The sequence below is a fragment of the Herpailurus yagouaroundi genome, unplaced genomic scaffold, assembly GCF_014898765.1.
Source record: "Herpailurus yagouaroundi ecotype Mexico unplaced genomic scaffold, PumYag 195, whole genome shotgun sequence".
NCBI lineage: Eukaryota > Metazoa > Chordata > Mammalia > Carnivora > Felidae > Herpailurus > Herpailurus yagouaroundi.
The window spans coordinates 4,923,286-4,949,533 of NW_024412426.1; the positions used below are offsets into that span (position 1 = coordinate 4,923,286).

The 26,248-nt window shown below is 50.1% G+C and overlaps 1 protein-coding gene across 1 annotated transcript in view; it reads left to right on the plus strand.

Annotated features, from left to right (window-relative positions):
* The window catches only part of RPS6KC1 (ribosomal protein S6 kinase C1), a 322,126-nt gene extending 299,937 nt beyond the window's left edge, over positions 1 to 22,189 (plus strand). Inside the window, exon 16 of the mRNA XM_040446440.1 lies at positions 22,094 to 22,189. Within this exon, the coding sequence (XP_040302374.1) occupies positions 22,094 to 22,164 (71 nt within the window). The 3' untranslated portion in view covers positions 22,165 to 22,189. The remainder of the gene's footprint in view (positions 1 to 22,093) is intronic.
* Positions 22,190 to 26,248: the final 4,059 nt, after the last annotated feature.

The following is a 26,248-nucleotide window of genomic DNA, read 5'->3' on the forward strand; positions in this document are numbered from 1 at the left end:
TTTTTTTTTTTTTTTAATTTTTTTTTCAACGTTTATTTATTTTGGGGACAGAGAGAGACAGAGCATGAACAGGGGAGGGGCAGAGAGAGAGGGAGACACAAAATCGGAAACAGGCTCCAGGCTCTGAACCATCAGCCCAGAGCCCGACGCGGGGCTCGAACCCACGGACCGCGAGATCGTGACCTGGCTGAAGTCGGACGCTTAACCGACTGCGCCACCCAGGCGCCCCATGTTTTCTATATTTATATAGCTGGGATTAAACTGTATGCAAATGTATCCTGTATCCTGTTTTTAATCCAACCTTATGTCATCACTATTTCCCCAGTCCTCAAAATCTTTGTAAGCAGCATTTTAAATTATTGCTTTGTATTCAATTATTTGGATTCACTTAGCACATTTTCAATTGTTAGATTGTGTCTATTAAATTTTTTGGAGTTTCCATTAAATGTTTTCAAGGGGGATGCGCCGTTAGTGATAACTATGATGGAAGGAAATTTTCTTGACTCTATCGAGGATTAGGTTCATTACTGTGAATAAAAATAAATAGGAGTTGTGCCCACAGTTCTCCTCCCCTTTCACAGGTAATGCAGACTGTTCTGGGGCTCGGCCCCTACGGCGCATTGCGTTTCTCCTCCACCCTTCCCCAAAGCCAACAGTGGCAGTGGGAGTTGACGTTGAACAGTATGGAGGAAAGCAGGCAGGAATAGAGGTATGGTGGTCCCCTGGGGGCTTTGAGTCTACTGTTTTCCACCTGGTTTGCATCTGGAAGCAGGTCTAGGTAAAGTGAATCATCTGTGAATAAGCCCTTCCACCCAGGAAACTGAGATCCACATGCCCAAAGTCAGGCATCTCAGGAATGGGGCCCCATTTGGACGGGGCTGGGTGTGTTAACGCAGGAGACTCTGGGAATGGAGGCAACTGGGGGACCTGAGCAGAGGCTGGCTCTTCAATTCTGTGTGCAATTCACACCCCTCTGTTCTAGGGAGCAGACAAGAGTCGCGCAGCCATGAACCTGCCACACTCTTTTTTGGGAAGGGATGGCCTTTGGCGGTTGCCAGCATCCCAGGATTTTTCTCAACTTGGAATTAAACATTTGCTCAGGTTGAAATGGGGCTTTAATGGCCCTTCATGGAATGAGATTTCCTGGATGTGGGGGTCACTGGAGGTACTCCAGTGGAGGGCAAAGAGTCCCTGATGGTGACAACCTTAGCCAAAGAACTTAGACTATTGGAAGGAAGCTCCATGTAATGCCACCAGAAAGGGGAGGAAAGTGACAATGGTGTCCTACTGTGTGCCAGGCCCTGTGCTTTACATTTTATTTTTCTGAGGTTTTAAATGGGGTTACCCTACACAGTATTCTTTGTGTTGATTTGATTGGACATTTATTGCTGCTCTATTATTTCAGGTGATCTCTGTTTTAGGGGGAAGGTTCAGAACGTCCTCTGCCATTGTTTTTCTGCATTTTCTAACACTTTCTATTTGTGGAATACTATGTTTTTTATTAGATATTCCAGTTCCTTCTGTGCTGGAGTGGCTCCAACTGATGTTTTATCATTCTTATTTGTTTTGAATAATAATAAGGGAATAATAATACTAAATGCCCTGACTCCAGGAGGTGGAACATTTCTCAAGCTAGGGCTGTATTTAATTTTGTTTTGGAAACTGCTGAAATTATTCAGCACAAGAGGGCCAAGAGGCACTGTGTTTCTGATTGGGAGTAGGGAAGCTGGAAATAAAACTATTCTTGCTTTGTCAGAGGGGAAGGGAGTCTGATACCTGCATGTGATGCTTACGTCCATGGTGAGATCATACCTGTAAGCTTGAGAGCACGTTGGAAAGTCTTGACTGTAGAGGACAATCCCATTTATTTGAATTTTCTACTAAAATTGGAGTTTGGGGACATTGATCAGTATTTGGACACTAGGGAAGAAGTCTTTGGTGAGTAAAGAACAAATAGAGCAGCAGAGGAAAAGTTTAATTCCTGCAAAATAACTACCTTTGTAGCTCCTGTTAGGGTAACTCTGCCAGGCTAACTGGTTGACTGTTGAACTGAGGGGTTGCTAACCTGAGAGGTTGTAAAGGGATGTGCTGTTTCTAAGTTGATGAAGCCACATTTCCTCCAAGGCGACCACACTAGGACTTTCTAATTCAGATCTCCCTCTGAGTAAGCAAAACTCTAGTTAGTGCAATCATAACACAGTTCTCTCTCGATACTATTTGGCCCTTTCAAGGAATTGTAGCTGGTCCCTTAACAGTTTTGTTCTCAGTTTCCTCATCGATAAAGTCGGGGTAATAATGGGTCTTCCTTATGGGACTGCTGGGAGAATTAATTGAGCTAATTAATGGAAATTGGTTGAGCTGTGCCTGGCACGAAGTGATCAATAAATGCTACTTGTTTATTTAGGTGGCGGCCAGGTACATACGGGTTGCCTCGCGGAACTGCACTGGTACCTCGCTCCTATCTCCGCGACAGTGAGCTTGTGTTCCCAGAGCAGGTGGCAGTGATAGTGAGGAGAGAAAGTTCGCAGGCATGTTGAGACAGGAAATGGGCAACTGACACTTATTGAACCCACGCTATGTAGCATGTGCTGCCACACCAGTATTTTATTACTTTAACAAATAATAAATCGATACCAAGTACTAAATGCGTGCATGATGAGAAGGGACAGAAGATGTCGTCTCCTTTAGAGCCCAGGAGAAGTGGAGAATCTTGCCAAGCAGAAGCGGCATGTGAATGAGAGCAACGCACCCTGCTTCCGTGCCCATCCAAGGCTCCACACCTGCAGACCGCCTGCCACGTGCATTCTGGAGAAAACACAGCTTTGTGAATGATTTATGCTGGAATCTGATGGAGCCAAGTGATCCTAGGCCAGGCTACTCCAGACAAGATAGCCCATCAAAACAAGGTCGAGACCCATTTTCGGACCTAGGGGAGAAGCATGGCCATGGCCAACTCCCAGGCACTTGGCAGAGGTCAGTTGTGGCATTCAGATGGTCCTATAGTTGTCTAACTTCAGGCCGGTCCCTTGACTTTTCCGAGCCCTACTTGCATTCTCTGCTAAGTGGGGACGGTGATACTCACCTTGTGGGACAGACAAGGATTGGAAGTACTACAACGTGGACAGGATAGTACCCAACTGTTCTAGACTGAATTGTATCTCTCCCGCCTCCAAATTTCATATGGTGAAGTCCTAAACCCTGAGTACCTCCGAACGTGACCTTATTTGGAAATAAGGTTGTTGTAGCTTTGATTAGTTAAGATGAGGTCGTAGTGGAATAGGGTGGGCCCCTCATCCAAAGTGACTGGTATCCTTATAAAAAAGGGGAAATTTGAACACAGAGACAACACAAACATGGGAAGAATGTCACGTGAAGGTGGAGGCAGAGATCAGGGTTTTGCAACCATAAGTCAAGGAACCCCAAAGATTGCCAGCAAACCACCAGAAGCTAGGAGAGAAGCATGGAACAGGGTCTCCCTCACAGCGCTCAGAAGGAGCCAATTTTCTGACACTTGGATCCTGGAGTTCTAGCCTCCAGGTCTTTGAGACGATGCATTTCTGTTGCTTAAGTCCCATACTTTGTTACTGCAGCTTGAGAAAACGAATATGCCAACCACGAGGAGCCCATCATCATCCTTGATAATTGCCACGGTGGTTTTTTTTGCCTCTGATTGCCTTCCTGGTGGCTTTCCCCAAGGCATCCAGCAGGCAACCAGAACCACCATTTGGAAGGATGCACAAAAGGAACGTGCTGGGGGGGGGGGGGGGGGTGGGGGGAGGGTCGTGGGGGGTGGTGTGGAAAGACCGGTGCTAAGACAGAGAAGTGATGATTTTCCCTCCAAGTCTAAATGTCTCCACCACGTGCAGCTCAGCCTGGGCAGAGTGTCTACCAACCTCTCCTTCTTCTCGTGTCCCCGTGCCCATCTTCTGCTCCTCCTCTGCTCACATGTCTGCTTCATGCCCATCTGTGCTGTGGGGTCTTAGAGAAGACTATTTCTCTAAGTCCCAGCAAGGCTCCTGGATCTGCCAAACAAGGATGCCTGGCTTGGCGGAGGGATCACAGAGAATTGTCATGACAACTCCCTAGGCTTGGGAAGCGCTTCTGCACAGTGCTTTCTTCTCCGTTGGCCCTTGGAAGAGTCACACAGGGCAGGGAGATACCTGGAGCAAACGCGGTTTCTGGGAAGGTGGGACTGGGGGCTGGGGGTTGGCAAGCGGCGAGTAACTTTCAAGAGTGAGGAGCAGGAAGCAAGATGGTAGTACTGTGATTTCTTCAAAGTGCTGTGAGCCTGGGGGTGGGAATGCGGGGACTGGGTCTCCCGGTAAGGCTTGGGAGAGTTCTGGAACACGGTGTCTCTTTTTCTTTCCTCCTTTCCTCTTCTCGTTTTGCTCCCTGTCTTCTGCACGTTTCTTCTCCTCCTTAGCTGGGTGCTTATGGGGCCAGCCTTATGTTGCACCCGCTGAGTCCTCCCGTTCATCTGGTCTGGTTCCCAATGTGTGATTTAGTGGTGGTGCGTGCCCCGCACACGAGCAGGAGGTGGCGGGAGGGGAGAGGGAGGCGGGGGGAGAACCGTTTGATCTGCTAAAACGCACCTTAAGAGCAAACCCATCCACATTACGGAAGGTATCAGCTGGGTCCTGCCTACAGTTATGTCAAACAAAGTGTGCTGCGAAGTGCCAACTCTCCCTTTGTGCTGTGACACCGAGAGCTGCCAAAAGATATTAAAAAGCTTGCATGAACTAGGTGATGGCAGCTGTAACTATCTAAGTTATTGCCTGGCAGCTGCAGCACTGCCTCACTGCTGCTGGCCGCCTTTCTAGTTGGTTCTCCATTTGTTTGCCCTTTCTCTAGCAACCGAGAGCCCCGAGCCTGCGGTGGGCGAGTGGCCGCCCCAGCCCCCTTGCGCCTGTGGTAAGGGAAGCTCGTGGCCCCGCCGCCGAGGAGGGACCCCCCCCCACCCCCCCGCCGTGACGTGGCTCCTGGGGAGAAGTGGTTTCTCCTGGCCGGGCCCCAAGCCTAGTTCTGCATCGGTCAGCTCGACTTTAAGGAGCCTTGGCCGAGCGGATACACAGAGCAAGTACGCACGCCCAGGCGCAAGCACCAAATGCAGCTTTTTGTATTTGTGTGTGTGGCTTTTTTTTTTTTTTTCCCTTCCCCGTTGGCTCCGAGTGAGCTAGAACAATATCGCCAGCTCCAAGCCCTGCCAGTCCTACATCTGCTCCCTAAAACCTCCAGCAAATAAGAATACGGTGGGGTTGTTTAACCAACACTTACAATATACACACTTTTCAGCTCCTCTCCCCCTGGGTTGCCCAGGCTCGGAGATCTGGATGCTGGTGGCAAAGGGTTGAGAGATAAGGAGCTAATGATCCCTGTGGGCATCTGTCTCTGAAGCCTCCTTCTCTGGCATGTTGATCTGTGGCATAAAATACATTTCATTGTCATGGGCTTCGGGGAAGGTGTCTGTACCGAGCTGTTTTTTTGTATTCTTCTGTTGAGTTTGGTCTTTTCAGCTGTCTGTTAAATAATTCATACAGCTCATGAAAGTAATATTTCTGGGATGTAGGGGGTTCCATTTTTCCAATTCCCTTTCACTCCATCTTTTTTTTTTTTTTTTTTTTTTTTGAAGCGGTTGTGGGGAGAACTTGGCAGGCGTGGCCTGGGTGGTATAATAAAGCCTTCTGTCTTTTCCTCTCACCTCTCCAGCTCAGGCTGGGAGGGCAGGAGGGGTTGTTGACCTTCAGTGGGCCAAGTCAAGGTGAAGGCTGAGGTTGGAGTTTGGTTTTCATCTCAGAGTTCAGCCATAAAGAGATCCAAAGGCATAGGCCTTTTTAAAATTCTTGCTGCGAGGGCCTTTTCCTTCAATATTCTCCCAAATGCTTGCCCAGTGCCTAGCATGGGACTTTACCCCTGGTAGATAATGGCTGTCTAGCAAAATGGATTGAATTGAGGCCATTCTGGAGGAAGGCAGGACTCAGCATTCGTAACCTCTGTTATGATGAAGTCAGTCAAATAACCACACTGGCCATTTTGTTTATCTGCACATGTCAGGGTGGTGTTCAGGTTTTGTCAATGCAAAAGCAGCGTCTTGTTCTAGAATGAGTACAACCTTTCCATTCCAGCCCAGCAGAGCCCAGACCTGGGTTTTACGTCCTACAGAGTGCTGGCCTCACTTTTGGCACTGGATTGCGGTTGAGCATTTGTCTATAACCCTCAAAGTTCCCTGAGAGCAACGACCAGGACTGCTTTGCTCATTACTGGAGGCCCAGCACCAAAAGCAATGTCGGACACCTAGCAGGTGTTGTCTAAGTGTTTGTTGAATGAATACGTAAAGTTGCACATGATGTCATATACAACCTTCCGGAAAGTCTGAGGTGGGAGGAAGGTTTGTCAGAGCCTCCCCATCCCGCTGGATGCCTCCTTTATCCTGGATCTCCTCAGCCCCTGAGGTGCCCTTGAGGAGCTCATGTGTAGGTGCCGTGGCCATTATCTTCTCTCAAGTGAGGGTCTTTGGAAAGGCCCTGAAGACTCAGGCTCTGGAGGCAGATGACCACCCACTTGTTGGCTCTGTGACCTGGGGCAAAGACTCCATGCCCTTATCAATAAACTCTAAACTCATCTCAAAGAATTACTGGAGTGTGTTATAAACCGAATGTTTGTTTCTTCCCCAAATTCATATGTTGAAGCCCTGTCTCCCAGTGTGGCTATCTTTCGAGAGGGAGTCTCCCAGGAAGTAATTAAGGTTAAATGAGGTCATAAGGGTAGGGCCCTTATGCTACAGGGAAGAGGTGCCAGAGAGCTCACTCTTTCTCCTTCTCTGCATGCTCCGAGGAAAGGCCATGTGAGGACATTGTGAGAAGGTGGCCATCTACAAGCCAGGAAGAGAGCTCTCACCAGACACGGAATTGGCTGCAACTTTGATCTTGGGCTTTCTAGGCTCCAGAACTGTGAGAAAACAAATGTCTGCTGTTTAAGCCTCCCAGTCTGTGGTATTTTGTTGTGGCAGCCCGAGCTGACTAACATTCAACGACATAAAAACAGAAATCATAGCACAGTGTTTGGCACATAGTCAGGGAAACAGTATGGAAGTCTTTGTCAAGTATTTATGGTCCACCAAGGACACGAGGCTGGGGTGGGGGGAAGGGTGGAGAGAGCAGAGGAACCTCCTTGTCTATATTGGGAAAGGACTGGGAATGGTTTTACATGAATCTGGGAAGGTTGTGGAGGAGGTGGGATTTTAGTGGGCGTGACGATGCTTGAGGTCTTTGGAAGGCAGAGGTGATGGGAGGCCTTTCTGATCCGAGGGACAGACAGACGAAGGCATGGGAAGGGGCGGGGACTTCTATCATTGAGGGCTGACTGTGTGCAAGACCTGTGCTCTGTGTGTCACACACGTCCCTTCACCCAACTCTCTAGTCCCCCCGGCCTACCCATCCAGTAGGTAGCACCACTCCCAGGCTACAGACAGGGCAGGTGATGAGAAGGGCTAGAATTTACTGCACACTCGCAGGTGTCTGGGTACATGTATATTCTCCCTGGGTCCTCACAGCAGTCCCATGAGGTGCATTGTGGCATCATCCTAATTTTATAGATGAGGCCATCAAAGCATAGTACTACGGTTGAGCGTCTGGCTCAAGGTCACGCAGCTAGTGGTGCTGGCAAAGGTATTAGACCGGGCAGGCCAACTGCTGAGTCTGTTTTTCGTCACGTACATTGATGTCTGGGTCATGCTTTGTGCTTCCTGGGGGCTGAATAAATGGGTCCAGATCCCACACTGGCAGGACTGAGACTTGAATCCAAACCTTTCCGCTGTATCACACTGCCCTGGAGGCAGGAATGTGATCCCTAAATCGTGGGGTCTGCCGAAGGAGCAGCGGCAGTAATGGTAAAAATGGACCAGGAGGGATGGCGACAAATGACGCAGCATAGGGAGAGAGACAGTGTCTGGGCCCCGTGGGGGTGGGACGCGGGAAAGCAGCTGTGGTGTGTGCAGGGCAAAGTGGTGGGGTAATCTTCATAACAGCCCCAGGAGTTTGGCACGATCATTATCCCCATTTTATAGATGAGGAAACTGAGACACAGAAAAGCTAAGAACCCTGCCTAGGATCACACTAAGTGGCGAAAGGCAGGATTTGAACCCAGATGAGGTGGCCTCTGTACCCATCCCTCCTGTTTTGCCATGCTGCCTTCAGTGGAGCCTGGATGATATTACTGGATAACCTGGTTGGGGGGGGGTGTTTATAGGCAAAATAAAGAAGACAGAGGGAAAATATTGCATGTCTCCTCACTGGCAGAGGACCTGAGAAGGTCAGGTGTCCCCTTTATCAGCGAGGCTGGTGCCAGTACGGGCCTTGGTGCTGCTTCGGGGGTACTCTCCCTGACCCAGTGCTCAGCAAACAGATTTGCACTGACGACAGTAGACGTCACGGGACTTGTGCACCCTGGTGACGCTTGGGGTGTTTCCAGGAGGCCCCTGTTTCACCTCGGCAGATGCCATGGGGCTCTGTGTGGTATGGGAGCAAGCATCATGGCTACTGCCCTCCCTCGGTACTGACCTCAGCTGGTGGCCTTCTGCGAACCACTGTTTCAGATGCTGCCGGGCTTGGAATCCAGCCGGCTCTTTACTAGCTGTCTAACCACGGGCTAGCCTCTCTTCCCTGTGTGTTGGCTTCCTCACCTGTGCAGGGTGGATGGTCATCGTACGTCGTCACGGGGCTGTGTGTGTGTGGGGGGGGGTGCGTACACGAGGTGCTCAGAGCCATGCTTCATACCTGTTACCCAGTATTAGCCCTCATGGCCCTGTTCCCATCCCAGCTGCTCTGGCTGTCTACATGCTTGTGACTTGCTCGCCACCACGGCGTGCAGGCTTCACGGCAGCTCTCCTCACCTGGCGTCTCCATCACTGACCTGCTGGGGCCCAGCAGCAATTCTGAATGCACTGGGTGAACTCCCTGGGTCTCCTCCGGGGCCCGGTGGAGCTGTGATCTGTCCGGCTGAGTGGCTGACCGTCCGGCTGAGCTGTGATCTGTCCGGCTGACTGCCGTACGTAAGGGCTGGCTCGGCCCTTCCGTTCCACCTCTGGTTCTTCACGACCGTGGGATTGTTTGTTTTCTCCCGTGTCCGAAGGCGTCACTGTCTTTTTCTTAGCCATCTTTGTAGATGTAACAAGTGAAGTCACCAAGGCCTTCAGACAAAATGAGAAGAAGGGATCCGAAGACAGCTCTTGTATCCTTTTCTTCCCAAACTGCCTCGGTATTAAATAACTATTCCTGGAACACCTTTTGTGCCAGGCTCCGGGGACCCAACACAGACAAACTGGACACGGTCCCAGCCTACAGAGAGCTTTCAAGCCCAGGAGGGGGCCCGTAAACCAAATGTGAAGAGGCTGTGGCCGACAGTTAATCCGATGTCCCAGACAAAGTTCTGCTGAGCGGGCTTGTCCATAACAGGTTTGCTGCAGGGAGTTGCGCTCCGTATGCCAGACTGACCGGCGTTTGAGGGAATTGTATAGCATGTTCTGTTTTGGTGTTACTAAGCACATTGCAGGGTTTGGTAAAACCCCTGAATTTGAGTGGTGTAACTTTCATTGCAATTGCCAAGGCTTCCAATTAGCTGTAGGTGGAGAATCCGCTTTGTAAACGGCCCAGTTTTTAGTCTCAGACTGACCGATTCCCACCACTGTGGCTTGCCCACGTCACACGTGCTGCTTTCTCAGGGACCCCACTTTGCATATCAAATTTGTCCCACCCAACAAACATTATTCATAATGAGCCTACTGCGTGATAGCCACTGTGCTGGGCCTGGGAACTATAAGCTGAATCAGACACGAGTGCCCCGAGGCTGATTCAGCTCAAAGAATTTGCGATCTTTCCCCGAGAAGTTGGGCATGAACAATTTTTGTAAATCTGTTTTTAAGCGTATTAAGAGAGTTTACTTTTGAAAAGAATCTTCAAATTCAGTGTTTGGATTTTCTGTACACTGTGTGTGTGTCTCGAGGGTGGGGCAATCTGGAACTCATGGTAGCTGAAGCGAAGGATAATTAGGAAGACAGTGACACAGTGTCCCTTCTAGAATGGAAGGGGCCCAGGTAACTGTCCAATCCAACTGCTGGATTTTTACAGATGAGACAATTCAGACCCCAGGACATGACACGAATGTCTCTGGTGGCTGAACTGGCCAGTGGCAGAGCTGGGGCTCGTGTCAAAGGCTCCTGTCTATGTGCCCCGATGCCTTCTTACACGGCGAAACCAGTTGTCCAGGCTTTCTCGTTTCCAGGTTCCCCCCTTCGGTGCAAGGAAACGGCCGTATAACCTTTCCATAAAACCAGACGGGGCTGTTTAATCTCAGGCCAAATTGCCCCCCAAAAGCATTGGTCCTTGGGGGCCCAGGTTCTGCCACTCTCCGTCCACTTGGAGCTTCCGTGCAGCATTTCAACCCCGCTGCAGCATTTGGCTACTTGCAGTCACTCCGCTCCAAGAGATTGTGTGATGCTGACAGTCCTCTTGTGCCCAGAAATCCTACTAGAGGAGGAAGGACAGATGCAGCCACCACTGCCCTTGGTGGGGGAGGCCATCGAACAGAAGGGCACGAGAGCAGGGACATGGCACACGAAGCCTATTGTCCCGGCCACGGCGGCCCTGGGCACCTCAGCGCCTGTTCTCCTGGGCTGCTCCCGCTTGAGGCAGGTGGAGCACGGACGGGCATGTGGCCCTGGAGGCCGCCCCTGCCAACAGCGGCCCCGGTGGGCGTGGGGAGCAGGAAAGGGCCTGGCGTGTTCTTCACGCAATTCCTCACTTATTTGGACTAGCAAAGTACTGACTTTGGGAGTTTGACTCTTCTCGCAAATGAGAACCCGAGGGCTTTGGTGAAATGAGGGGCGGACCAAAATCAAGAGCCTTTCTTCAGAGCTCTTAGAAGCTCTTCAAGGGGTGGCTTAAGATTTTGGCTGTGTCCTCGTCACCCCCAACTCGTCTCTCTGGCTGGGGTCCTGTGCTAGTCCTGGGAAAGGTGATGCCCTTACTGCACGCATTCAGAGCAGAAAAAGGGGAAGGGGCCACTGGGAAAATCTGGCGGTCATCTGGAAGATGCTGATCTTCAGCTGAGCGCCTGTAAAATGATAACCGGCCTGGCCCGGAGGAGAGGGGACAAAACCAGATAAAAGAAAAGCCCCAAACAAAGAGCGTTCATTTCAGCTCCTCTGTCTTCTTTCAGAGGAAGACTAACTACATGATTGTTGTGAACTAGAGTCAGGACCATGGGGACCAGAACATTCTCTGCTGATTTTCTTTCTTCTCCTTTTTCTATGGAGGGGTGTGTGGAGAAATAGTGGGGGGAAGAGAAACTTGTTGAAGAGAGCCGAGCAAACAATGGCTGGTGAATGCCAAAGCTGGCAGTCAGTGGTTCTTAATGTTTGAATGGAAGTGGCTGGAGCTCGCTTCCCCCCCGCCCCCCCCCCTCCACGGTCCATGTTGCCAAGAAAACATGGAGTAGCTGTTTTAAGCATTTACAAATGGTAATGTACCAACAGCTGGTCTCAGTCCAACCGAGCTATTGTAGGGGTATTAAAAAGACAGGCCAGAGTTGGAGATGTACTGCCAACCTCCCTTGCAGAGTTGGGGAACATTTTCCTTGGAAAAAAAAGGTCTTATATTCCTGCAGAGATCGACAGGACGGTTCCTCCCGTGGAGTCAGTGCCTTGCTTGGCAGAGGAGGCCGCGCGGGCAGGCGAGCCAAATGCTTCGGCGACAGGGAAGCTGGGAGTCAGGGGGCTCGCGGCGGATTTATCAGCGTGGCCACGCCGCCTCCCTGCCCGCGGTGCGACGCGATGCGTGTGCGCGTGCGTGTGGACTGGGCCGTCCGCGTGGCCCGGGCCGTGTGGCCTCCCACGGCCGGCGCGTGCGCATGAGCCGCCGCCCCGCTACGCTACGGTCCCCTCCTGCTCCGTGTCTCGGCTGTGTGCTCCAAATCCATCGCGCCTTTCCTTTTTGCTCAGGCCAACGGAGGGAGGAGAAAATCTGAAAACTCGGTCCTCCCTCCCCGCCTCCCACCTCCTGTGCCCCTCGATGGCACAGGGAGGCACCTGAGGGAAGGGCAGCCCCCCCCCCCCCCCCCCCTCCCGCCCCCCGTTCTTTGTCACAACTCCCTCTGTCTGGGGCACTCTTCAGGGTTTTGTTCATCTCAGGAAATTGTAATACACAGAGCATGCTTCTTCGCTAAATGTAATTACCAGCGGCCCTGTGTTTATGGATGAGGCATGGTGGAAAGTAATAGAAAATGATTATTTTTCGTTCTGAAGGCCTTCTTTATTAGTGGTGCGGTAGGGACGTCAGCTGCCTTCTCTGAATGGCAATGCAATGTTTTGCTTTCCCCAGCAAGATAAACGATCTTATTTGTTGATGTTTGGTGCTTGAGATGACATTTATGTGAAATAAAAGGGACCAAATTAATAATAAAAAAAAATGATTAGCCAGACACAAATGAAAAATGTACATCTCTCCCCCACCCCAGTTAAGTTGTTTGTATTTACATGCTATTCACAAATAATGGCAAAATGCCCACTAGTTGGATGGCAAGGATTTTTTTTTTCTTTTACAATCATATGGCTCGATTCCGTTTTCCAGATCTTGTCTGAGAGCTGCTATTTGAAATAAAAATGTTTGCATCCGTTTCCTCATTAATCCTTCCGTTGTAATACAACCTGCTGCAGGGAAATGGCAAAACAGATGCAACAATGAAAATTAAAAGGGATGGACACTTATCTTGGGCTATAAAAGCTGCTAACCATGTAGGAACTAGAGAGGCTTTTGGACAGAAAATATGGCAAATGATAGAAACGATCATCGGACTAAGAGTTTGCTATTTGGAAAACTCTGGTGGGACATTTCTCTGCTCGTAACGGCTGGAGGATCACTCCTCAGCTAAGTGTACACCCGAGAGAGTGCTTGTCTGCTTTGCCTTGAGGCCTGTCTTCAATATTTGGTGCGTCTACCCATCTGGTTTCTCATTGGGCTGGAATTTTCTCGACACGAAACAAGCGCTTTGCAGAGTCTATAGACCTCCTATTTTGGGGGCTCCGTATTTTGTTTGGAAATATTGCTTCCTGCCCTCTTGGGAATCAGAGGCTCAGAGCAGAGCTGCACTGACCTTGGTCTTTATTTTTGCAACCAAACACATTGTCTCCTGGGAAGGTGGAAGGGTTTATGGCACGAGTAGGGGTGAGGGAGCATGAGTCCACATTGCTCAGACGACTTGGTGAAAAGGAAGAAGGTTCAAATGCACCTTTTTGGGAATACGTGATACCAATGTACGTCCCAGTCTGGGTTTTTTCCCCCCCATATAATTGCCTGATGTTACCTCATGCTTCTATTCAACTCCTGAATTCATAGGGATTTGGGGGTGTAAGCAGATTCAGCGTTTTTGTGTGTATTTATTGAGCATCACCTGTTTGCAGTCTGGGCGTAATACACAGAGAGAAAGGCAGAAACATGGTCTTTGCCCCCGTACAGCTTATAAACCTCTTGGCGGAGACCGAATTGGCACAATTAAATAGACATAAAGACAAATAGCCAACCTGAGCGGTGCACGCGGGAGTTGATGTGTGGGATGTGGGATGAGAACATGACTCAGGGCAGAAGGTTTATGGTGTTGGAGCCCTGCACGCAATGCCGAGGGCACGAGGCAGTACCACTTGCTGATGGACCAAACAAACCCTGGCCGGTGACCTGGACAAGTGGAGGGGATAAGGGCCCACGCATGTGGAATGTTTGTCCAAATATTTCAGGCTTCCGGCGACTAGCCCTTGGCTTGAGTGACACAATGGAATTAGTTTTGGGTCAGACGGAGATGCATTTCAGACCTGTCTAGGAGGTCTGGTGGAGGAACACTAGTGGTAAAGAGGTTCTGCAGCTGGGTTAAGTGTCGGCTCTGACTTGGCCTTAATCTTTCAGTATCTCTGTTCTCAAATCCGTGAAATGGGTAGAATCATAGTGCCCACTTTATGGTAACAATATGAGGATTAAATTATAGAATGTAGCACAGGGCCTAGCACCAAGCACATACCCAGTAGATGTTAGCATAAACAAAGAACTGTTCTTATCCTCTCGATATATCTGTTTTGTTTTCATTTCTATTCTCGTCTGAGACGCGGGTCCAAGTGTGTGTTAATTGTTGTACTTAGGATCATCATGACGAGGGTGATGCTTCCCTTTTCACTTCAAAGGGAGGCCCACTCCAAATTATATAGCTGAAGGCAGGAAGCTGGGCTAAATTACCTCTCACGGTCGTTTCTCAGAATCTGGTTCTTGAATCTTTCGAATTCTGCTGCTTCAAAAGCCTTAGCAGGACTTGGCCACAGGGAACTGTGCCTTTTGGTGAGTGGGTGGGCAGGCAGAGGTTGATTTGGCACAGCCCCCAGGACAGAAAAAGTCCCACTGATGATGTAGTTGGGAGCCTGGTTCAGTTGAAAACCTGTTGAAGCATCTTTGTCAGCAGAACCAGTGATCTGCTCCTGGTGCTGCCGAAACCCGCGCTACTAGGCAGGAACTCAGTAGCCCAGTGTCAAGGTGTGAGGACTGGCGAATGCAGCAGAGGGACCAAGCTGGTGCTGTGCGAGCAGAGATGGATCAGAGGGCGGGAGGAGGAGGGTCAGGGCCGGGGACATGGCTCTTGTCAAGCTAAACCTTAGGGTAGGTCCTAGCGTGGCGTCCTCGTTCATCACTAACTTGGGCGTGAGCATTGACAGTTACACCCAAATTACAGCCTCGCAGATGTGGATAGGTGTTAATAATGAGATCCTCGAGGGAAGCGCCACAGCTTACCCATCTTTGTATTTGATTTCAGTGGCACTTGCACTTGCTGGCCCAGAGTGGACTCTTGCTATCTGTTATTAGGTGATTGACTGTGTGAGCACTTCGCGTGTGTGCTGTGCAGAGGAAGACTGCTCCCAGAGGCTGGTGTTTTCTTGCCAAGTGTGCCTCCAATACTGATGTGGCTAGAAAGAAAATTCAGGAATTCTGATTTGGCGTTCATTTCGTTGGGCAAGTGAGTCATTTCTAGGACAAATTTCTGTGCCTTACGTGTGGATGTCAGCCTTTGAAAAGGCTAGCCGGATCTTTCTTTTCCTTTCTGGGAAGGGAAGGATATGTGAAATTCAATGACATCTGCTGAAATTCAAACATATTTTTATTTATTCATGGCCATGATCAGGGCAGAACCTCTAATTTCAACCAATAATTAGACTTGACAATAGATGTGGAAATAAAACATTTTTGCTGAATTCACTTGTCATTCCTCCCTGCTGTAGCTGGTGTAACCCAGATGTCAGCTGTCCCCTTATTTTTCTCTTGGAGCTCCCTCTCCCTCAATCCGTTCATACTAATGCTTTAGTGAGCCTTGTGGCATTTACTCAGGGTTCCGTGGGGGAGACACGGAGAGAGGGCCAGCACTGCATTCTTCACAGTCACCCACTTAAGTATCTCCTGAGGTCCAAGGACAGTTTTCTAAAGGCATTTTTATTGCTGCTCTACCGAGAGTCTCTTTTTGTTTCTCGTCCCACATACCCAGAGCAGAGGCTTCGATCCTGCACCCTCTCTGCCTCCGCCCCCAACCTCCAATCCCTCTCCTTGCTACTATTCCATCATTTATTTCATTCCCAGTTGAATGCCGTCCTTCCTGCTGCCGTTCACGGCCAATTTAAAGACTTCCAGAGCAAAAGCCCCACCGGCCTTTGCAACTTGACTAACAGTCCTTCTGGAAAGACTTGGATAATTGCCATTTTCCACACTGATCATACAAGTGTTTATTTAGGCTTTTTTTGCTCTGCGGTCCTTGGAATGAAAGTAAGGATTCTGAGATGGCCATATCTGCAGAAAGTTGTTGCTGGCCTTTTCCTGAGCTTTCAGGGGAGTGATGGGGCAGAAGCTAGAAGGTAGGGAGATGGGGAGTGCATGGGAGATGACGAAGCAGAGACAGTGGGAACAGATGATACTTTCAGGATGTTTCCTTGTGGAGAGGAGAGAGACGGAGCAGGATGAGGGTCAAGAGAAATTTGTTCCACGAAAGAGGGAGATGCCAGCGCATGTCCAAATGGTGATGAGAAGGAGGACGTGGAGAGGGAGAGGCTGAGGATTAGAAAAAAGAGGGGATACTCACGGAACAATGTCCCTGAGAAGGGAGGAGGACATAGGGCGCGGAGCACCGGAGGAGGGTCTAGCCACAGAAGAACACAGATGCGTTGGGAAGAGGGAGGGCAGAGGGTACAGGGCTGCGGACAGGTGGGCAGTGGGGCTGGGTGGACGGTGACCTCATGGTAGGCTGCGTGAGTGCAGTCTGAAACTCTTTCCAGGTAGGGGCTATGCTGTTGGTGGTGGTTGTTATTTACCACGTGTGTTCCTGGAGCCCACCTGCAAAGCTGGTCTGCAGGCTCCCTGCGGACAAGCGTCTTCTCCGTCTTCTCCGTGGTCTGCCGGATCCAGCTCCTGCTGGTGCTGATTGTTACATCTTTAGATAGTTTGCAAGCCAGTCGTTAAAGCGCTGGTAGCATGCAATCAGCCGTGGAGAGAGAGAGTGTGTGCTCTACGGAAACTGGCAATGACTACAAATCAGAACCTTTTCTTTCCCTGGAAAGCTGGTTCTTAAACAGTCAGCAGCACACCATTGCTTGCAACTCTGGTGCTCCACCTTGCACCGTTTGCTGCGCCGCGTGACCTGTCCACCTTGTTGACCGCGCCGCCCTGTACCTCCTGGAGTGCACACGGCGGCGTTTCTCTGCCGGGCCTCAGTTTCCCCCACTGTTCTCGGGTCTTTGCAGCCTGCAAGACCAGGTGGAAACAGAACACGTGTGGAGGGGGCACTGAGAGGGTGCATCGCTGAGGGAACGGCCACCGGGGTGTTCATACCATTCTGCAAGAGACGTTCCTGGTGGCAGTGCCGCGACTCTCTCTACCCACCAGCAAGGGTGGCAAACTTTGGCTTTAATTATTTATTTCTGTGCCTGCAGGCCGACTGAAGAGGGATTTTCCCGTCCCTCTCAGCTCCATAAAACACCTGCACGGAAGTAAGCCGTGCGGCTGTCCGGTTGCTGTGGATGCGGGTGCTGTCAGGGCCTTGGAAGCTTGTAACTCACCAGCAGAGGGGCTGCCACAGGCTTCCAGGAGAGGCTCTGGTCTTCCCGGGTCCAGAACACTGCGGCGGGGCTTGCCTCCCCCAGCCACTCCCCTTGCCACAGCTTCCCACAGCTGCTCCTGCCCCGCCGCCTTTGGCCAAGAGCAAACATTGGGGGATCTGGAACTCAGGACCTGAGATGTCACGGGTCTACAGTCCAGGGAGTGTGATGAAGCGGAGAGGGCCCCAGCTTCGGAGTCTTACAGGCCTACGGTTGAGCGTGGGTTCTGACAGATAACGCCCCAGTGACTTTGGGCAAGGTATTAAATCGTCCAGCCTTGGAGTTCTCCTCGGCAAAGCATTTAGTGCGATCATGTCTGCAAAGAGTCTGGCATGTGCTAGGATCTTAAAGTGTTGGTTGAAGGGCCGGTGTGGGACTGAGGGCGATTAATTAGGGATTCAGTAATTCCCTGACTCTAGGAAAGCCCCTGGACTGCTGCTGTCCTCTGGTCGCTAGTCACTGACACTTCCTATGATGCCCCACGTCTATATGCTTCCATCGCATGCTGGCACTCAGTATAAGGGTGGACACGTTTGGGGGCACCTGGGTCGCTCAGTCAGTGAAGCGCCTGACTCTTGGTTCTGGCTCAGGTCACGATCACATGGTTCGTGAGCTCGAGCCCCGCGTTGGGCTCTGTACCGACAGTGCGGAACATGCTTAGGATTGTGTCTTCTCCCTCTTGCTGCCCTTCCCCTACTTTTTTTTCTCTCTCTTTCTCAAAAGAAAGAAATAAACTAAAAAAAAAAAAAGAAGGATGGACACATTTTATGGTGCTGGAAACCAAGCAGGAGGTGAGGTAGGGAGCAAGAGCTGAAAGCAATGGTGTGCTGCTGAATGTTAACAACCAGCTTTCTGGGGGAAAAACCTGATTTGTAGCCATTGCCAGTTTCCGTAGAGCACACACTCTCCATGCCTGATTGCACGCCACCAGCACTTTAACGACTGGCTTGCAAACTTCCTAAAGATTTAACAATCAGCACCAGCAGGAGCTGGATCCGACAGACCACGGAGAAGATGCTTGTCCACAGGCAGCCTGCAGACCCGTTTTGCAGGTGGGCTCGGGAACACACGTGGTAAATAACAACCACCACCAGTAGCAAAGCGTTTAAGAATAGTTATAAAGCGGCACAAGGCCACGCAAAGAAACCATTTACATTTGAGACTATTCCATAAAAGGAAGGATCAGAGCTGAGTCAGGCTGGCATTCCAGATGAGAAGGACCTCGACGGAGGGAAGGTAGGTCTTTCAGAATGGGAAAATGGCATTCATAGAGGCTCAAAAGAGAGGTCTAGAAAATCCAGCTCAGGAGTGGGTTGGGAACAGCACAGAGAAAGAGCAGATGATGAGTTGGTGGCCCGGATCCTGGGCTCTGTGGTCTGAGAAAGGCGGTTTTGAGTCCCGGTTCTACCGCTCACATAGGAGATTTATGGCCCTAATTCATAAAATGGAGATGCCATCTACCTTTTAGTGATGTTGTGAGGGTTAGAGATAATACAGGTAGAACGTTGGCTCAGTGCCTGCAGTTAGCGAGGGCTCGATGAATGGCGGTCATTAGTGTTGCCGTTTGCCTTGTCTAGCTTTTCATGCCCCAGTGTCCCTGAGTGTCCTACATACCCAGTGCAGGCCACGGCATGTCCCGGGAGCCCACCTCGAGTACTCTGTCTGACCAATGACATGCCCCTGGGCCAAGGCTGGACAATAGGGCATTTTCGGATTGTTCTCTGTCCTTCCAGGCAGAGAACTGCCCTTCCTGGCTCTGGTGTCATGGGGCAGCTTTGAGAAGCTCTGTGTCACTACCTTCTCTTACATGGTGGAACCTGTCACCCTGAGGCTGCTGTTCCCTGGGCCCCCTTTGTCTGCTCATCCTCTCCTCTAGGCGGGAGCATCAGGGAAGCTGCTGGCATATGGGGATCCTTTGGTTTGTTCCACTTATGTTTACTGAACACCTGGGCCTGGCAGTGTGCTGGTCACTGAAAAGCAAGATGAATAAATGGGGCATAGTTGGGCCCTCAAGGTCCCAAATGGTGGTGGCAGTGAGGGTGCTCAGCTGTGTTAGTGTCTACATGTCAGGACAAAGGAGCTCATCTATACCACAGCGGACTTGGGCAAAGCCTCCACCTCAACCTGGACATCAGGCCAGTTTGTGGGACGTGTCAGCAACTCCGGAAACCCTAAAGCCTTCCACAAAGCCCTGTATAAATTCTCAAAACACAAATCCTTCAGAGCAAGTCAATGTAAAATCTATCTTCATCTTTTGAGTAAGGGGTGCCGGAAGTGTCCAACACATCAGATAAGATGTTGCTACCAAATGGTTGGGGACTGCGTCGGTACAGCAGGTCCCAAACGTCACCCGATGCCCTCCCCCATTTGGATGGATGACTCTGCTGCACATGAGCCCCTGTGTGGCCCTTTGTTCAGGTGACCCAACTCTGACATCAGTTAGTGTTTTGCAGATGACTGTACCCCTGCTCTTTCTTCTCTCTCCCACTTGTCTCATTTGTTGTCCTATTTCCCTCCCTCCTCCTCCTCCTTCTTCTTTTTCTTCTTCTTCTTCTTCTTCTTCTTCTTCTTCTTCTTCTTCTTCTTCTTCTTCTTTTAAATTCTTCCCTCAAACCTTCAAAGGGCTCTTATAGGCACCACTTAGACTCTCTGGTTTTAGGGTTAAAGAAATTGCTCATTCTCAGTTAAATTTGTGGTGCTTTTCAATCTGTAGAACAAATTATTGGTTCCAATTTACTAGCATTCCCTGGAGAAGGATGGTCTGTCAGCAACAAGGAGAGTTTTAGAAAGGTAAGAAATCTGAGGTTTGAGGGGAGGGGTGCTGAGGCTAGCATAGGAGTCAGGAATGCACACACACGTGTGCATACACACACACACACACACACACACACACAGACAAACACACATGCTCTCTGAGTTAGGGCAAAATCAGCAGAATCTAGGTAGGCTGGCAGGTGATCTGAAATTCTGGAGGTCAAGACAGAGGGGTAGAGAAGAAACCAGAAAGGAATTTAAGAACCAAATGAACTCAAGCTTCAAAGGGTTAGGCGGCGTAACTGCTAATTGGGAACCAAAGGGCCAGGGACAGGGCCAGGGGAAGGAGAGGTTATGATGTGGATCCATGCTCTGGGGAGAACTTCATGCCAGTCTGGATCCCCAATGCAGCAGAAATTCTTTGTTTCTGGGCAATGCTAGGGCAGTGCTAGGGGACATCGAGATGAGCACAATGGTAAAAACCTACGAGAATGCAGAGAAATTGTCACCGGCTTCTGACTTTTATGTCTGACTGACTGTTCAGGTTGGTGAGTGACCGAACATTTTTGGAGTGACCTGCCATGCTTTGGCCAGAAATACAGCTCCGTCTGTGTCACATTGGTGGGGACATGCACCCTGAGCTGTGTTTTCATTAGTGGGATGGGTTGTGCTGAGCCGCTCGCACTTCCTTCTCGGTTGGGATTATGACCCAAGACGTATGCTTGTGACACTGGATTCACAGGACTTCCTTCATGGATTTATTTTAAAACTTTTGGGCTTTGAAACTGGTATAATTGTTCATGTTATCTTCTTTCCTTGACCATTCAGAATCAAATCGCGGTCCATTTCTTAGTGGAAATGGACCTATTAGAGCATCATTTTATTTATAATTCACTTTTGGGCTCATCCTGTTTTCTTCCCTTATATTTCCCTCACTTATATTTCCTAATTTCTCTGTGTATGTAATCCACCTCAGTTCTTTTAGAGATCACACTTAGAGTTAAATAAAAGTGATTCCTATAATGTTTTGCCTCTACATTGAATACATGTGTATCGAGAGCCCATAAGATGGTTTGTGAATCCTTGAAATCTCAACAAACAATATTGAGAGCTCTCAGGGCTAGATTTCAACGAAAAGGTAAATGGCTGCCCTCAAGGAGATTCTAGTCCCAAGTCATAGATAAAACCGATCGATTCAAGTTGACAGAATTGTTCAGGTACAGGATTACAGAGGTAGTATGAATGGAAAGGTTTAGCTTGGTCCTAAATCCATTCAGGAAACATTATTGAATACCTACAATGCTTGAGGCACCGGATTATTTCCTGCGGTAAAGCTGTTGGGCCACACAGACAATATACACCTTGGTCATGGCGAGGGTGTGGGCTGGGCCAGCTCTCTGGAGGAGGTGACTTGTGAGAGCGCGCTAGCAGGACAAGAGTAGACTAGAGTAGATCTTTGGAAGCTGGAAGACGCGAGCCTTAGCCACTGTGAATGCTTTGAGTGCCTCTGGCATTTTCTTCCTCATCTATCATAGAAGGCTTTTTGGTCAGGCTAAGGAGGTGAATGTTCCCTCCAAAGACTGCTTAAAGTCCCAGATTTTTTTCTGCTTGTAGGCAGTACAAGCTGCTCTGATCACTCTCCCCTGCCTCTGTCACCTCCTTTTACACGCTGACCAGGTCTTGAGCCAGACAGCCTGTGGGCCAGTAGGCACACCAGGCAGCCAAGCCTCACCTACCTATTGCCATAGAAGCCCAGCTATGAACAGCACTAAGATGCCCATCGCTGTTTGGAAGAGGGGAGCCAGGGCGGGCCAAGATGGCAGATGGCTAAGAGCGGCATGCTGTTTTCGGGCCCCTCTACCTTTGTTACTGGTGCCATTTGAAGCTGCTGGTTACTGTTTTTAGCTTGGCTGTCCATGGGCTTGAGGAGGGAGCTTTGGTAGTCACTCAGGAATGCAGGGTATTTTTAGCGAAGAGATTCTGCTTCAGGCATGCGCATTGTGTTTCTCCAATCTCAGGCGTGGTAGAAGAGGGCTGGCCACTGGAAACTTGGGGGATCAATCAGCTTAGCTGAGAAACTCACAGAAAAAAGAAGAAGGGGGGGCAGTCATGTATGATCAAGACCCTCTGGTCCGCTGGGATTTTATTTTTAAACCTTGTCTCTTCATTCCTCTTCAGAATGCTGCCCAGGTGAATCAGAGGTAGACCCCAGGAAGGAGGAAAGGGTGGGAGAGATGCCCTGGGGTTGAAGAGCTCCCTAACAGAACTCCGAAGCCGTGGAAACCACACGTATTGGGCCCGATCACAAAAGAACAGGTAGTAGTGAGATGAACACTCACTGAAACATTTTCTCGAGCTTGAAATCAATTGGTAGTGATTTATTTTTTAATGAACTCACAAGAAAGATTGAGTGAAACGAGTGTTTGCCCAAGCACGTCTTCTCCTCGCTCTAGCGGCATACGATTTTCACAGTGGCTACGAATCGTCTAGCTGAACACATTCCTTTCCTTCTCTTCCCCGACTGACATCCCCGCCTCTGCCTCCTTCAGAGACGGGGAATCTGAAGGCCAGGGAGTTTCAGTGACTTGTTCAAGGTCATACCAGTTTGGGACTGGAGCCCAGGTGTCCAGACGCCACATTGCCTGTTTTCTATATTATTTCTATATGGCCTGTGTTTATTGTATTATTGGGAATATCTCTGTTGTCTACCTTTTGTTCTTATTTTAATGAAAACATTACATAAGAACTTAAAAGGCTGCCCGAGAGAGAGGTAGGTGAAGATCATGCTTAGCGTCTGGGAATTACGAGAATGTTTTAGCTCCTTTCCCGGCTACTTTTGTTTGTTTTCTTCTGTTCGGTGTAGCTCCCATTGACTGAGCACCCAAGGCACTGTGTTGGGTGTCGCCACGTGGATTATTTTGCGAACGCATCAGCCTTCGAAGAAAACATCAGACCCATGTTTCCAAAGTCTGAATACTGTGAGGTACAGAGGGGTTAAGTGGTTTGCTCAAGATCAAATACTAGCAAGGGACAGAGCTGGAATTAGAAGCTGGGTCTGGCTGCCACAAAGACCAATGCTCTTTCGCTCACTCCAGCTGTTTACAACATACCTGGAAGCTGTGTTTTTCTGTGTCTTGGGCACGATAGCGGGCCCTCTGATCAGTGGAATGTGCTACCTGTGTTCACTTGCCATGTGGACTTTTAGGAAAGTTCTGGGGGAGATGCAGCCCGTTCCTTCTCACTCTTACATCACTAATCTGTGAAATGTCTCCTCCCGCACCCTCCCAAGAAGTCTCTCTAAAGTGAATGCAGACTGTTTAGACCATTCCTTCCTCAGACCCTCCGCTTTGCTTTACAGCTGCTACCGGCGTCTCTGGGCTCCTACCTTTGTTCCAGAGCTCTTGTTGTGTGTGTTTTGTTTTTCCCCAGTGAGTTTAAAATAATGCAATTTAGCATAATTGAAAGAGTGTTTATTGAATGGCCTCCCAAGGAGCTAGGAGCTGGGTCACAGAGGTGGCTCTGTTACTTCGGATCTCATGACAGGACTGGGCCCTGAGCCACTCATTTATTCTTCTAACAAACACAGTGCCAGGCAGCCTCAAGTTGCAAACGGTCTTGTTGGGAGGAATACAAGTACACAAGGGAACCCCAGTGTCCCAGACACCTCCAGCTTTGTGGGCCAATGGAGCTCAGTGGGACCCAGCCCCCCACGGTCCACCGGTGTCCCCAAGTCTCCAGGGGCTAGCTCACTGCCTCCCTCCTGACCTCTTCAGATGCAGCAGGCTTCCACATTAGGCTGTGTCTGCCCCCCCCCCCCCCTTAATTCATTGCACAAAGATTTCAATATCCCGTTGGAATACTGAGGATACCGGAGGTCCTAAAATGATAGGAACGAGAACGAGGAATCTTATTTTTCTCAGGCAGTGAGGTTCCCAGGCTGGACGGGAGGAGGACAATCATAAGCTTACCGTCCCACCGGGAAGACATGACCTGCCATAGCAGGCAATGTGTGAAGCAACCGTTAACTGAAAATTAACTTGTGTAGCTTAGACCAACATACCCTAGGAGTTTAGAGAAAGCAGTGGTCAGTAAGACCTGGGATCATCAGAGAGGATTTCAAGGTGAAACCACATGCCCAAAGCCACTTGTGAACCGATTGGGGTCAGAAAATGGCCCTCAAGGGCCCCCCGTTCCTCTCCCCGGGCTCTCCCCTCTCGAGCGATACCAATGGAAAACAAATGGTGTGTTCAGTTTACATCCCTACTTAATTCAGTTCTTCTCAGGCCACACAAAGTTTCTGTTTCAACAAAAGCGTCCAGTGGGGCGCCTCTGCAGATTCCCTCTTGTTCTGTCCTAAAACAATGGGATGGGGACAGATCGTGACAGAGTATGGTGAAGGCCGCGGCCGCCCTGCCCGAAAGACACAAACGCTGCCTTTCAAGTCTGCAGCAGTAACCCAATCCCCTTTCCCGTCTCCCTGTGGGATGAGACCAGGTGGAAGAGTGAGGGGGGAGAAGGTCATGGCAGTTTTGACCCGTTCAGGGTGTGTGGAAAAGGGTCTTTTCTTCACCTGGCAAAGAAACGCGTGCCTCTGATGCTGCCCATGACCAGCTCTGTCCATGCCCCTGCCCCCTCCACCCCTGTTTGGGCACCAGACCGCAGGCCAGGTCGATAAGAATTGGATCCTGGGGGACAAAATCCTTCTGCAAGGCAAACAGGACTTTCTCCGGGTTCTCTGGCTCGGTTCCTCTGAACCCGCAGTCGACATCTCCAAGTCGCAAAATGTCGGATTGGAGCCGCTGTCCTTGGAAAGAAGGGAAACTGGCACTTGGTTCTCATCCATGGCAGTGATCCTGAAAGGTTTCCTGTTTAACGCTTTATTTGCATTAAAAAAAAAAAATCGCCAAGCATCTCGGAACCGGAGAGGACCCAGTGTGCGCTGTTCCTGGGCGGAGGCTGGTGCGCTGGGAGCTTCCACACCGCACGAACCCGGCTCCTCGACAGCAGCCATTTTCAACATGATCCTTGTGTTTGCTTGGCAAAATCCGGGATTGGAAAAACAAAAGGCTTTCCTGCCAGATTCCATTAATTTCGGCAGCAGCAGTAGTGGCAGCAATCTGGTTCTCTCGGATGGATGTTTGACGAGGGTGGCCAGCCGTGGGGTTTGGGGGGTCTCGTGGGGTCTTTTCCAGTGAAAGTGTGGGCTCTCCCTGCTCATATTCTCTCTCCCATAAGAACATGTGGCCAGACAGGATGACAGGCAAATGAACTGGCCATGCACCGCAAGCAGGTGGGAGGACGGGGCGCTCTGAGAGGGAGCAAGGGTGTGGAAGGAAGGGACGGCGTGGGGTCTCCTCTGGCCCAGCCCGGGAGGGGTCAAAGGTCACTCCTCACCTGCTGGAACTGGAGGGCCGCCAAGGGACCTGGTGCTGGAACGTGAGACCAAAGGATAAGTCCCGAGGTGTCTGTTCTCTGGGGTCGCAGGACACTGCCTGCAAAACAGGAGCTGCCCTGTTACCAAGGGTGACACAGACAAAGGGGCCGGTGACCCAGCGCGAGCAGGAGTGGGCTGGGGAATTTCCACTGGTTCCGCCGTGAGGTGGGCTGGTGGGTGTGACCCGCCTGGAATGTTGTAGGAGTCCCCTAAGCGGACTGGGGATGCCCCACTCGTGGGTATGGTCCTGAGAGTTGGCCGTGCGGGCAGATGGTGATAGGGACAAAGGGCTATTTGCTCAGTTGTTTTTCAGCTGTATTTTCTCCTCTCCTTTTCTTAGATTTTATAACCTGGGAAGAAACTTTATGGAACTGGGAGGATCAACGGATCCATGACCAGTAGAGTGAGCTCACTAGATGGTTGCTTGCCTTTCCTAGGAGGTCAGAGGAAAGGTGGATGACGGCCCCCGGGGTCTAGGTCTAGAGAGCTCACCTGTAAAGAGCTCCTCATCACCCCAGACTAGATGGCAGCCTTGGATTTGGTCACTTTCCAGAATTACCTGGTTAATCAAGGTCTTCTATAAGGATGACAAGTGGCCCAGGGGCTATTTAAAAACAAACAGCAACAGCAACACCCCCACCCTCCCTCCCCTCCCCCGACTAGCTCACAGTCCTCTTACCGAGCACTAGGTCACCAAGATGGTGATAAAGCAGCTTCACTTACTGAATCCTCACTGTGGTGCCTCGCCCTGGCCTGGGGGTGCTGTACTACATGTCAATCAATCTTTCCTTCCTTCCTTCCTTCCTTCCTTCCTTCCTTCCTTCCTTCCTCCCTCCTTCCCCCCACCTTGTTTTTCTTTCTTTCTTTCTTTCTTTCTTTCTTTCTTTCTTTCTTTCTTT